This window comes from Trematomus bernacchii, unplaced genomic scaffold (genome assembly GCF_902827165.1).
Source record: "Trematomus bernacchii unplaced genomic scaffold, fTreBer1.1, whole genome shotgun sequence".
Taxonomy (NCBI): Eukaryota; Metazoa; Chordata; class Actinopteri; order Perciformes; family Nototheniidae; genus Trematomus; species Trematomus bernacchii.
The window spans coordinates 690077-703418 of NW_022987513.1; the positions used below are offsets into that span (position 1 = coordinate 690077).

General features: G+C 40.6%; 1 protein-coding gene across 1 annotated transcript; it reads right to left on the bottom strand.

The window, feature by feature from the left end:
• Nucleotides 1-3845: 3845 nt before the first annotated feature.
• Nucleotides 3846-13258, bottom strand: LOC117499389 (collagenase 3). Its single transcript, XM_034151744.1, has 9 exons — nucleotides 13110-13258; nucleotides 11250-11398; nucleotides 11061-11186; nucleotides 10759-10920; nucleotides 8702-8831; nucleotides 8473-8609; nucleotides 8191-8350; nucleotides 4692-4792; nucleotides 3846-3982 (listed from the first exon to the last, which is right to left on the bottom strand). The coding sequence occupies exons 1-9, from the start codon at nucleotides 13250-13252 to the stop codon at nucleotides 3846-3848; spliced, it is 1245 nt and encodes a 414-aa protein (XP_034007635.1). The 5' UTR covers nucleotides 13253-13258.
• Between the last annotated feature and the right edge of the window lie 84 nt (nucleotides 13259-13342).

The window sequence follows — 13342 nt, forward strand, 5'->3', positions numbered from 1 at the left end:
AAGGTACGTGTTGTGATGTCTGTGTTTGCTTCCCCTGTCGCGAGTTCGGATCGCTCAGTGATGATACTATACCTATATAATCTGTGGAGTCTCAGCTTTAATCGGATATATTGTATGTGCAGTTACGATAAGTAATAAGGGTATCTTTATCTTGAGTTCTGTGCTAAGTGCGTTAGCATTTTTTCGCTTAGTGCTAATTCAGAGGCTTGGTATCCTTGTGTTTTGTTTTGGTAAAAATGGTTCATATCGTCAGTTAGCTGAGATTCTTCCCGTTAATCTGGTGCTACACATTAATAGTTTCATAAATGTTAAGAAGCCCTGAGACACAGTCTCGAAAAAAAATCCGGGTCAAATTTGTAGACAAATTTGTAGTCAAATTTGTAGTGGACATTTCCTTTGAAGAAGTGCACAAGTCCTGTTGGGGAATGAAACTAGTTATTATTACATTTCAATGTTTTAGCCTAGTGCTTGAAGTACATGGCACCAGCATCTGTACAAATATTTCTGAATGCAGCATATCAGCCTGTGGTTTCCACAAATAAAGTTATGTACACTGAAAACACTGAAACGTTGACTTTAATTAAATGTAATATATCAAAGAAAATCACATAACTGTATTAGGTTAGTTAAAAGCAATAATATAAGTTGAACCTTTAAACTTAATATTATTGCTTTCATCTAATCTAATACAGTTATGTGAAATATTTTCATATAATAATAACACACGCTCACACACCAATTGTTTTTTAAGAAATGTGGACAGGAGGAACTTAGTCTCCTCTGAATCAGAGAAAATTATTCATGCCTGTTTCCTTCAGATTTAGAGTTTGGTCTGCAGTCACACTGTTAACTTCAATAAAATAAGAGAAATCACACATCCTAAGAATAAGCATATTTATGTTGGTTTGCAGAATTAATTCTAAGATTTGATCCACTACTTTCAATATATCTTCTTTTTCTGCAAACAGAGGTGCCTATCAGTCCCATTCCTTGCAAAAAATCTTGCTCACTTTATTGACTCGATACTTTTTGTGACACAAAATCATGTATCACATGTCGAAAACTCCCCAATGTTGTCCATGTTAAATTGGAAACAGATTGAATAAGAAGGTGTTGTAACTACCCTCTAAGAAGACAGCTGCATCTATGGGAGTTGGAATCCCCGGCCAATGGTGCTCTATAAATGTCGGTAATCCCTCCATCGTCTTCTGCTGCTCATTGTACCTATATAAAGTTCACAAAGATGACGTTGTACAGCATTGTCTCCACATTTTAGTGCTAGCAGGTTACAATGTTGCAGAGTAAACCACAGTGCCTCCTGTGTCTGACATGAGCAAACTTACCATGACTAATTAGCTTAAAACCCAAGTAAGAAATAGCAAAGCAATTGACGGAAAGCCATTTGTAAGCTTGTATCACCAAGATCTTTTTGGCATCAAAAATGTTGATAAGTACAGTATGATCAAAGCAATGACTACAGTCAAAAGCCAGCATCAAAATTATTTCTAAATTTGGGAGCAGATAATTCGGTGACATCTGTTTTACTGCATACGAAAGTTAGTCATATATGCAACATGATATTTTTTATTAGGATCAGAAAATAAATGTGGGATTATGATTATGGTAAATGAACCATTAGGGTAGGGTAGGTAAGTTTGAGAAACCGGCTCGAGATCGCTAGAATTTGAAAATACACAACCGGAGAAAATCTGCCACTTCCTTATAGAGCCCCTCCTCCAACACACACGAACGCGCACATGACCAATGAGGGCACGAGATAAGTTTGTGCACAGATGGAAGGCTGACAGGCAGGTAGGCCATCCAGTTATTTTAGCCGGGCCGGCTAAAATGATTGGTCGTGCTTTTTACAGTACTACGGCTTCCACAGATGACATTTTCCACATTTTTATGGATTTTTTGTCAAAGCACTTAAGATATTCATTGCTATCGGGATGTTAAGAGCATTCCATGGAATATAACACAAAGTGTATCTCGAGCCGGTTTCTCAAACGTACCTACCCTACCTTTAAGCACATTACATTTATTTGGTCATGGACCTTGTGATTTTTTTCAAAAGCAATTTCTGGTTGCAAAATTGTACTTGATATTTACTGAAAACAGATTTCAGTCTGATCAAAGTCACCAATAACTTAAAATCTCCTTCCACACAGACTGCGAATCTGCTTTTTTTCAATGTTATCACACATCATTTTTAACCTGTCGGGTGTGCGTGGTGATGAAAAGCTGGTTCGAGGGGCCCCCAGTGAATGTTTGCCTAGGGCCCCCACAGACTCTAGAATCACCACTGTTTGCGCTATAACATTTATGTGTTGACTTAAATCAACACCGTTACACTGTAATACACCAACAAGCTAGTCAATTTAGTCTATCAGTCAGATCCCAAAGAGTCTATGACTTTAAGTGAACTCTAAACAGTATTTTTTGATAAGTAAGCTAGCTAGCGATTTCTCTACGTTAGCATCAAGCGTCTTCAAATAACATTATTCAACTCAAACCACCATATCACAATCTTTTTTACACGTTGGTGTTTGTTGTACCTCTTAGCAAAATATGACAGCTATATGAGCTTGGAAAATATTGATATGGAGAATTGAATTTAATAAATGTACTGTTTATTAGACCAATGATGAGATACGATGATCTTGCTAGCACGCCATGCAGTCCCTCTCTCCCTGCAACTGAGACTGCTCAGCTGTGAGGAGAATGGGGGGTGCTTCGGAGATAGACCAGTGCCTGTATCAACTCAAATTCAGCCAGTGCAAACCCCAGTGGGAGCGCTGGGTCTAACTTGTGTAACGACAGCAACAGTTAGTGTGCTGATCGGGCCAGAGTCAGGCCAGACCAAGATCAGACCTCCTACGCTGGGTCTGTTACTGACTTAACTATTAATACAAGTAAAAAGTTATATGCAAGAATACTAATTCAGAATGATGTACTGCATCATCTGCAAATAATCAATTTCAAGAAAGAATTAAAGAATAATCAAATATTTCATATAGCAAAACCTTGACAGAAGCCAGTTAAAGCTGCCCCATCAAGATGTCATTCTTCCCGAGTGGCTGTTGTGAGCTCAATCGCAAGAAGTGTATATGCAAGCTTTCATATGAAATCTGTCTTATGTAATAAATTGCATATGATAACGTGATGTAACCATTATGCAATGACGCTATAATGCTAGTGTCTGATGTATTTATGAGTTTATAAGTCACTTTTAGACTGTGAAAAAACTGCTCAGCTATGCATAAAAAAAGGAAACAATACAGTCAGAATATGACAGCAGAGAAAATCTAAGACTGTGAGAAGTTGGTTGTGAAATGAAGCGTTGACACTAACCATTATTTCAAGATTTACTGTTATTGAAGACATTTCTAAAGACTGATGATGAAACATAACATTTCTCAGGCAAATCGATCAACACCAGTATAGGAAGTCACATTTAGAGAGAATGAAAAGGTTGCAAAAAAAACATGTCACAATGAAGCAGAAGGTAGAAACGCAGAAAACATTTAATGATTTGTGGTGTATCTTTAAAATAAATGTATCATCCATCACATATGGAGTATAACATAAAAACAAAGGCATCCAGTTGCAGCAATACAATAATAATATCAACAATAAAATGAAACACAACACAAGAAAAGTATACTTTGATACAAATTACATTATTACTAACCCGTGTAACACGATGAGGTACTGTAATACTTCTAACCACTTCCTTGAATCATCCATCACTTCCCTATTTGGTATTAGGTACATTGTGGTTATTGCTGATTATAAATGTTTTGTAACACTGGTGTTTTCACACACAGCAAATACAAATTCAATCATCTCCTCTTTTTCAGTATTTCATTGTCGTCATTGTTCTTGCAGTCCAGCATGTCCTTGGCAGGGCTGGTGGTCACATATTTGGAGTTAGGGTCAAATTTGTAGTGGACGTTTCCTTTGAAGAAGTGCACATGTCCTGTTGGGGAATGAAACTAGTTATTGTTACATGTCAATTTTTTTGCCTATAGTGCTTGAAGTACATGGCACCAGCATCTGTACAAATATTTCTGAATGCAGCATATCAGCCTGTGGTTTCCACAAATAAAGTTATGTACACTGAAAACACTGAAACGTTGACTTTAATTAAATGTAATATATAAAAAAAATCACATAACTGTATTAGGTTAGTTAAAAGCAATAATATAAGTTGAACCTTTAAACTTAATATTATTGCTTTCATCTAATCTAATACAGTTATGTGAAATATTTTCATATAATAATAACACACACTCACACACCAATTGTTTTTTAAGAAATGTGGACAGGAGGAACTTAGTCTCCTCTGAATCAGAGAAAATTATTCATGCCTGTTTCCTTCAGATTTAGAGTTTGGTCTGCAGTCACACTGTTAACTTCAACAAAATAAGAGAAATCACACATCCTAAGAATAAGCATATTTATGTTGGTTTGCAGAATTAATTCTAAGATTTGATCCACTACTTTCAATATATCTTCTTTTTCTGCAAACAGAGGTGCCTATCAGTCCCATTCCTTGCAAAAAATCTTGCTCACTTTATTGACTCGATACTTTTTGTGACACAAAATCATGTATCACATGTCGAAAACTCCCCAATGTTGTCCATGTTAAATTGGAAACAGATTGAATAAGAAGGTGTTGTAACTACCCTCTAAGAAGACAGCTGCATCTATGGGAGTTGGAATCCCCGGCCACTGGTGCTCTATAAGTGTCGGTAATCCCTCCATCGTCTTCTGCTGCTCATTGTACCTATATATAAAGTTCACAAAGATGACGTTGTACAGCATTGTCTCCACATTTTAGTGCTAGCAGGTTACAATGTTGAATTGTGAACTGGATTTTATGTTTCTGACGGAGACCTGGGTCCACGCTGGCGAGTATACACCGTTCTCTGAACTTCTTCCTCCTGACTGTACATTCTTCAGCTCCCCCCGTACCACCGGCCATGGTGGGGGCATAGCATCAGTGTTTAGAGCTAGCCTCCAATGCCGATTGCTTCACCCTGTAACTATGCTAGCTTTGAGTTGCAGCTTTTTGAACTGAACCCGGCTTCGCCGATACTCTGCGCAGTCGTGTATCGTCCGCCAAAGTGCAATAAGGATTTCATAAATTACATTTCTGACTTTCTGTCCGGGATCATGGTGAAATATGATCGTGTTTTGATCTCCGGAGACTTCAATGTCCATGTGTGTTGCGAGTCCAAACCTCTGGTTAGGGACTTTTTAAATCTCCTTGATTCTTTTGGTCTCGTTCAGTCCGTGGCTGGCCCAACACACGAAAAAGGACACACTTTGGACTTAGTATTATCGTTTGGACTGTCTGTATCTGTGGATGAAATATGTGCAGCAACGCGTATCTCAGACCATTTACCGGTTCTGTTTACAACCTACATCCCTTCTGCAGGAGTCGAATCACGTGCCCCTGCGCGTCGTCTGCGTTCGATTAACCCCTTGACTGCCTCACAGTTTTCTGATGTTTTTAATGCTTCTCCGATCTGTAAATTAGATGTGAACTGTGCTTTTAATGCTGATGAGCTTATCTCCATGTTTGACTCGACATGTACCCTAATACTGGATTCTGTTGCTCCTTTTACGCTTAGACGCACCAAAGTTCTCTCAGAGCCGTGGCTCAATGACTGTACTCGTGCTCTCAGACGCGCTTGCAGGCGTGCAGAGAGAAAATGGAAAAAGGATAAACTCCATGTCTCCCTAGAAATCCTTCGTGCTTGCCTTTCTGACTACCAGACGGCAGTCAAAGCAGCCAAAACAGAGCACATTTCTCTGTTCATCTCCAAAAACAGCCATAAACCTCAGGTTCTTTTTAATGTCCTCAACTCGATCATTCTATCCCTGTGATGTTTCTTCTATTGTCCCATCGACTACTCTCTGTGATAAGTTTCTTACATTTTTTATTGAAAAAGTATCTGCTCTTAGGCTAGCCCACACTAGTGCTACCCCAGATCCTGCTCCTTTTCTGTGCCCTGCTGTCCTCGACCACTTTGAGCCTGTATCCCTCTCTTCTCTCTCGGATGTAGTCAAGCACCTGCGGCCGACAAACTGCACCTCAGACAGCATTCCCTCTCGCCTTCTCAGAGATGTTTTAGAATCAGTTGGTGCAAGTATTTTATTACTTATAAACACCTCTCTTAGCTCAGGATGTGTCCCAGCTGCCTTCAAACATGCCGTGGTTAAGCCACTACTTAAAAAGAAAAATATCGACCCCTCCATTCTCGCAAATTTTAGGCCCATCTCCCAGCTACCTTTTTTATCAAAAGCCCTGGAGCGAGTAGTCTACGCCCAGCTGCAGTCTTTTTTAACCATGCATGGAATCCATGAAAAGTTTCAGTCTGGCTTCAAACCCATGCACAGCACTGAAACAGCCCTTTTAAGAGTTTTTAATGATCTGCTCCTAGCCGCCGACTCAGGTAGCCCAGCTGTCTTGGTGCTGTTAGACCTGACAGCTGCCTTTGACACTGTGGACCATAGCATCCTGCTGTCACGGCTTGAACAGTCCGCTGGCATCACAGGCTCTGCCCTTGCATGGTTCAGGTCCTACCTGACAGACCGTAGCTTCTCAGTGCAGCTAGGTGCCTTCTCCTCTGCCAAAGCCCCTCTTACCTGTGGGGTTCCCCAAGGCTCGATTCTGGGCCCCATCCTTTTTCTACTGTACATACTGCCCCTAGGTTCAATTCTAACTAAACACAATATTCCCTTCCACTGCTACGCCGACGATGTACAGATATATCTGCCTCTCAAAGCAAATGTCAAACACTCACTACAGCAGTTGATGGACTGCTTAACAGAGATAAAATCCTGGCTGAGCAAAAACTTTCTCAACCTCAACGAGAGCAAGACCGAGGTCATCTTTTTTGGACCCCAACCTCCAGCCTCTCCGGTTGATATTCTGGGCTCTCTCAATAAAAACATCCTCCCCGCTGTCATGAACCTTGGAGTGACCTTCACTAGCACTTTTAAATTCGACAAGCAGGTCAGCACCGTATTCAAATCCTGCTTTTTTTAAATAAGACTATTGGCCATAACCAAGTCGTATTGATCTTTTAATGACTTAGAAAGGGTTATTAACGCCTTTGTTACCTCAAGACTGGACTATTGCAACGCTCTGTATGTGGGTATGGACCAGGCCTCAATTAAACGCCTGCAGCTAGTCCAAAACGCAGCTGCACATTTGCTGACTAGCCACAAAAAGCGTGACCACATCACCCCTATTCTGGCCTCACTAAACTGGCTTCCAGTTCGGTTCAGAATTGATTTTAAAATCCTTTTATTTGTTTTTAAAGCACTAAATGGGCTGGCTCCGGCCTATATAGCTGAACTGTTCCAGCGCTACACCCCAGCCAGAGCTTTAAGGTCTGCTGACCAGCTGCTGCTGGTAGTGCCCAAGACCAGGCTTAAAACCCGAGGTCACCGAGCCTTCGCAGCAGCTGGCCCCAGGCTCTGGAACACTCTGCCCCTCCATGTGAGGTCGGCCCAGACCCTAGGGGTTTTTAAATCTACACTAAAAACACACTTCTTCTCTCTGGCCTTCTAGTTAGCGCGACTCCTGACTTTTCCCTGTGTTTTAAAAAATATATATATCTGTTGTAATTTATTGTCTTTTATTGTGATTGTAGTAATGTGTTTTTATTACATGTACAGCACTTTGGCTCGACCAAAAATCGCTTTTAAATGTGCTTTATAAATAAAACTTGATTTGATTTGATTGAATGTTGCAGAGTAAACCACAGTGCCTCCTGTGTCTGACATGAGCAAACTTACCATGACTAATTAGCTTAAAACCCAAGTAAATAAATGTGGGATTATGATTATGGTAAATGAACCATTAAGCACATTACATTTATTTGGTCATGGACCTTGTGATTTTTTTCAAAAGCAATTTCTGGTTGCAAAATTGTACTTGATATTTACTGAAAACAGATTTCAGTCTGATCAAAGTCACCAATAACTTAAAAGCTCCTTCCACACAGACTGCGAATCTGCTTTTCTTCAATATTATCACACATCATTTTTAACCAAATTACTGATAACCCTGCACCATTCAAAAATGATTTACACAAGTGTATACACAGTAATTATAGTTGCGAAACTGTAGTTATAGTTATAGTTGGGAAACTGTGGGATATTTAATACCTCCAACACTCATGGCCAGTGAAGAATATAGTGTAGCTGCCTAGTCGGAAGTGAAGAGCGGCATCTACAGATTTGATTCTGGAGGGGAAGCCCAAGTCTGAGATGTTTCTTGGGAATCCCTCCTCAAGTTTTAGTTGCCTCATTACCCAGTATTGATGACCTGAAACAAAAAACTGATGTTTCACATTGAAAGATACAGTATATTTATATCCACTACACATTGATATACATGTTTTTTTGATTAAAAAAGTCAATCAAAGTGCCCAGGAAACTTTATTTAACCTTTGAAAAACACATTAACACTCCTCTCCATGTTCTCATAGACAGCATCCAAGTAGTTGGGTACACTGTCTGACCAAAGACTGCCAATCAGGGTGATTCTTGTGTCATCAAACTGAGGATGTCTGCGCCACATAAATCTGAAAATACAAGGTACCAGGTAAAAAACAGGTCCCTCTGTCACCCTTTATGTTTATGATGTCAACATACTTTGACAGGGACCTTTACATACCTATCTTTGAAAAATATGACCTCCTGTTGTAACTCTGTAACAGCGTCAAAGGACAGATGTGGATCACATTTGTCAGGTGTTCTTGGAGGCGGTCTTTTTGAGAACAGTGAAGCAAATTTTGGACTGATACCTGTTGGAAACAGAAATAAACAGTTTAGGTACATTCTTATCCTTACAAATAAGACCCTGGTCTTAAAAATGTATCCAGCTTTTTTTTCCTATTTAATAAAATGTTCTTGGTGTAACTATCAGAAAATTATTGTTATAAACATAAGTTAGGTAAAGTTAGTAATCACTCTTGGCTAGTTGAAAGCAATCTTTAGATATACACTTTTGCTTTGCGCTCAGGGGCGCACCTTGCGAACAGGCAAGGCAGGCAACTGCTTGGGGCCCCGGACCAGAAGGGGGCCCCCAAAGAAGGTAGATTAAGAAGGTCCACAGCAACGACAACATGAAACGCCCTTTAATTTACTGCAACGACATGTCGGGTAACCCCCTCAAGGGGTCCGCATGCATAGCGCGCCGTCAAAAGCTCATCATTTCACTTGTGCTGCTCCGCTCCGCTCCGGGGGGGGGGGGGGGGGCTGTCGGCTGTGCGTGGTGATGAAAAGCTGGTTCGAGGGGCCCCCAGTGAATGTTTGCCTAGGGCCCCCACAGACTCTAGAATCACCACTGTTTGCGCTATAACATTTATGTGTTGACTTAAATCAACACCGTTACACTGTAATACACCAACAAGCTAGTCAATTTAGTCTATCAGTCAGATCCCAAAGAGTCTATGACTTTAAGTGAACTCTAAACAGTATTTTTTGATAAGTAAGCTAGCTAGCGATTTGTCTACGTTAGCATCAAGCGTCTTCAAATAACATTATTCAACTCAAACAACCATATCACAATCTTTTTTACACGTTGGTGTTTGTTGTACCTCTTAGCAAAATATGACAGCTATATGAGCTTGGAAAATATTGATATGGAGAATTGAATTTAATAAATGTACTGTTTATTAGACCAATGATGAGATACGATGATCTTGCTAGCACGCCATGCAGTCCCTCTCTCCCTGCAACTGAGACTGCTCAGCTGTGAGGAGAATGGGGGGTGCTTCGGAGATAGACCAGTGCCTGTATCAACTCAAATTCAGCCAGTGCAAACCCCAGTGGGAGCGCTGGGTCTAACTTGTGTAACGACAGCAACAGTTAGTGTGCTGATCGGGCCAGAGTCAGGCCAGACCAAGATCAGACCTCCTACGCTGGGTCTGTCACTAACTTAACTATTAATACAAGTAAAAAGTTATATGCAAGAATACTAATTCAGAATGATGTACTGTATCATCTGCAAATAATCAATTTCAAGAAAGAATGAAAGAATAATCAAATATTTCATATAGCAAAACCTTGACAGAAGCCAGTTAAAGCTGCCCCATCAAGATGTCATTCTTCCCGAGTGGCTGTTGTGAGCTCAATCGCAAAAAGTGTATATGCAAGCTTTCATATGAAATCTGTCTTATGTAATAAATTGCATATGATAACGTGATGTAACCATTATGCAATGACGCTATAATGCTAGTGTCTGATGTATTTATGAGTTTATAAGTCACTTTTAGACTGTGAAAAAACTGCTCAGCTATGCATAAAAAAAGGAAACAATACAGTCAGAATATGACAGCAGAGAAAATCTAAGAATGTGAAATGAAGCGTTGACACTAACCATTATTTCAAGATTTACTGTTATTGAAGACATTTCTAAAGACTGATGATGAAACATAAAAAACAGGATGTTGTGGTTTTTAGCTTTCAACACCACTGTAAACTTTGGAAACAAAAACATTGAAATATTATCTGGAACAAAATACAGTTTGATTACATAAGACTCATCGTGTGTTTCTACTTCTTTGGTGCATGTTATTAAAGCACATGTTATAATTTCATATGCACACTCTATCTGATATATATTTACCCTTCTTTACAATTTGTCCGCAATAGAGAAGTACCAGCAATATTTAGGCCTCAAAGCAGTGAAATTAGGCTTTTTCTTTTTTACAATCCAGCTGAACTCACCATACAGGTGTTGGACATCTGTGACGTCGCGGAAGGAGAGCCGAATTTCATTATTGGGGGCAAAATTGTATGATGGGTACATGATCGCTCCGGGATCATCAGAGTGGGGCAGGCCAAGCGCATGGCCAAATTCATGGACTGCTACAGCAAAAAGGTTGAAACCTGGAGCAGGAACGTCACAACACAAAGGTCGTAAAGTTACACTTAATAGTTATATAAATGTCAGTGAGAGTAAAATGTCCAACCAGTCCTTAAGTCAACATAATGTATTTTGTGTGAGAGTTCCAACTCTGGTGCTGTACCCGTAGAATTTAGACTCCAGTCTTCCTCTGCATCAAAGTGTACGTCTCCACCAATACCAACCCCAGGCAGGAAGGCATGCGCCAGGATTCCTCCTGTGCCATCAAAAGGTGAGCCATCTTCATGATCTGCAACAAACAATGCAATGAACTGATACACTTGCTGATGCCATGTCTCTCTTTAAAACTAACCTCCATTGTGGAATGAGACGACGATATCAGCCTCTTTCCTGTTCCGCTTGCGAAATTTCATCGCTGCAGCGTTGGACCAGAGCTTCCACGCCGCCCTGAAGACTTTCTGAACCTTTGAGGTTGAGAAGGGAAGGTTGTAGCCAGCGATCCTGAGGAGAGAAGATATGATTTTACAACTACCTAATTTAATTATTCTTTACTAATCTGCATATTTAGTGCTATTTGTCTTTTTAATTTAGTTTCCATCTGTTACAGTGTTATTCTTTTGTCATGCATGGCTCCATGGATGGCAATGTCCATTTGTTGGTCAACCAGTCCCCACTCTGAAATATCTCAGCAATGCTTGGATGGATTGCTAGTTTTTGTCAGACTTCATGTTCTCCTGAGGATACATCCTACTGAATATGGTGGTTCTCCCTGCTTTTTCCTTTACCTCAGGTTTGTCAGGTTCACAATGGTTTTAAGTGAAATGCCGACAACTTGGATGGATTGCCATGCAACCAGAGGCCTGTACTACGAAGCCGGATTTTCGCTTAGCCGGCTGACTTCAGGGAAAATTCTGGCTTTCCGGTCCTACGACGCTGGTTCTCTTTTTAGCGGGCTAGATCTCCATGGTAACTTATGCTGAGCGGCTAACCTCCTCGGGAGGAGGTTAGGTTGCAGGCTAAGAGATCAACTCAGTGAAAGCACCGCCTGCTGACCAATCAGAGCTCCGTGTGCGGAGTTTAAAGCTATCAAGTCATATTACAGGATAGAGGAAATACAGAAAAACTGCCGTTGCAGGAAAGACGGCCGGCAAAAATCAACTGACTGTGTGAACGTGAAAATGAATAGAATATCCCCTCCCATCTTCAGAGCAATCTGACTATTATAACATTAGCGTTAAGAAAGCTTACTTAAATATCTGCCACGACATAAGTAACCGGATCAGAGTAACATTAAGTACAGTCCGCGGCACTGTGAGTGCAGACGTCGATGTGTCCCATTATCATTCATATCATATCACATCATAATGTATCATATATTTCCTTATTTGAGTCAGCTTCTTGAGCCGTATCTGGCCGTGCAACACTCACAGTGTCACATACTGTATGCAGAAGTATTATTTTAAGCAACACATTAAACACTCGAGTCAAATGTAATTAAAGTCAGATCGTGTCTTGGACGGGGCATATCATAAACCTGTTAATGTACGCATTCAAACACTTTTTCTTTTACCAGCTGTATTCACCTTGCAGGTGCAGCTATGTGGCTTTTATCCTGGATAAAGTGTTTAAGTCATGGATGTTTAAAGTTTAACTTCTTCATATTTGACTAATATTAAAGTTCACTTTTCATTCAGGAAGTATGACGCTGCGCTGTCAGTACGCTTGTCCATGTTTGTTATTGGTCGAATGCTCCAAATACCACCCCTTTCATGTGAACGCGCACCTAACTAGATAGGACACGGCTGGCTTGAGCGATCCACTTGATAACCAGCGTCGTAGTACAGCTTAGCGAGAGCGCGTATGTTTTGGATTGGGCCAACCGGCTAACTCAAACATATCCAGGTTAGGTTGAACCAGCTTCGTAGTACAGGCCTCCGGTGTACACATTTATCACCACCAAGTTGCCATCATATGGTCAACATTTGAATGCATCCAATACTTTTTTTTTTCATTGACCAAATACCTGCTAAAATATTGACACTTCTTCAGGCTTCAGCCGTAATTTGTGTTTAGTGGAAATGGTGAACATTGTTATTGTGTTCATGTGGCCATGCTTGCATTAGCATTTAGCTGAATGGTGTGCTTGAAAACCACTGTTATTTAGCCTGATGGTTGCTTGTCAGTAAAAATAACACCAGCTGCATTCTCTTACCTGTAGCTGAGGGTTCTCTTCTTCCAGCGAATTGTCTCCCCAAATCGCTCCACATCTGACAGACCGCAGCGTGGCCTCTTCATCACTGCCAGAGTCTCATTGGTCAGCTCTCCACTTGGCGGCAACCCAAAGAAGCGCTGCATCTTCTGTATCTTATCACAGAGTCCGGTCCTCCAGTCAGCATCTTCTCCTGTGTCTGTAGTCCTCTTCTGTCTCTCAGACTTGGGCTTGTA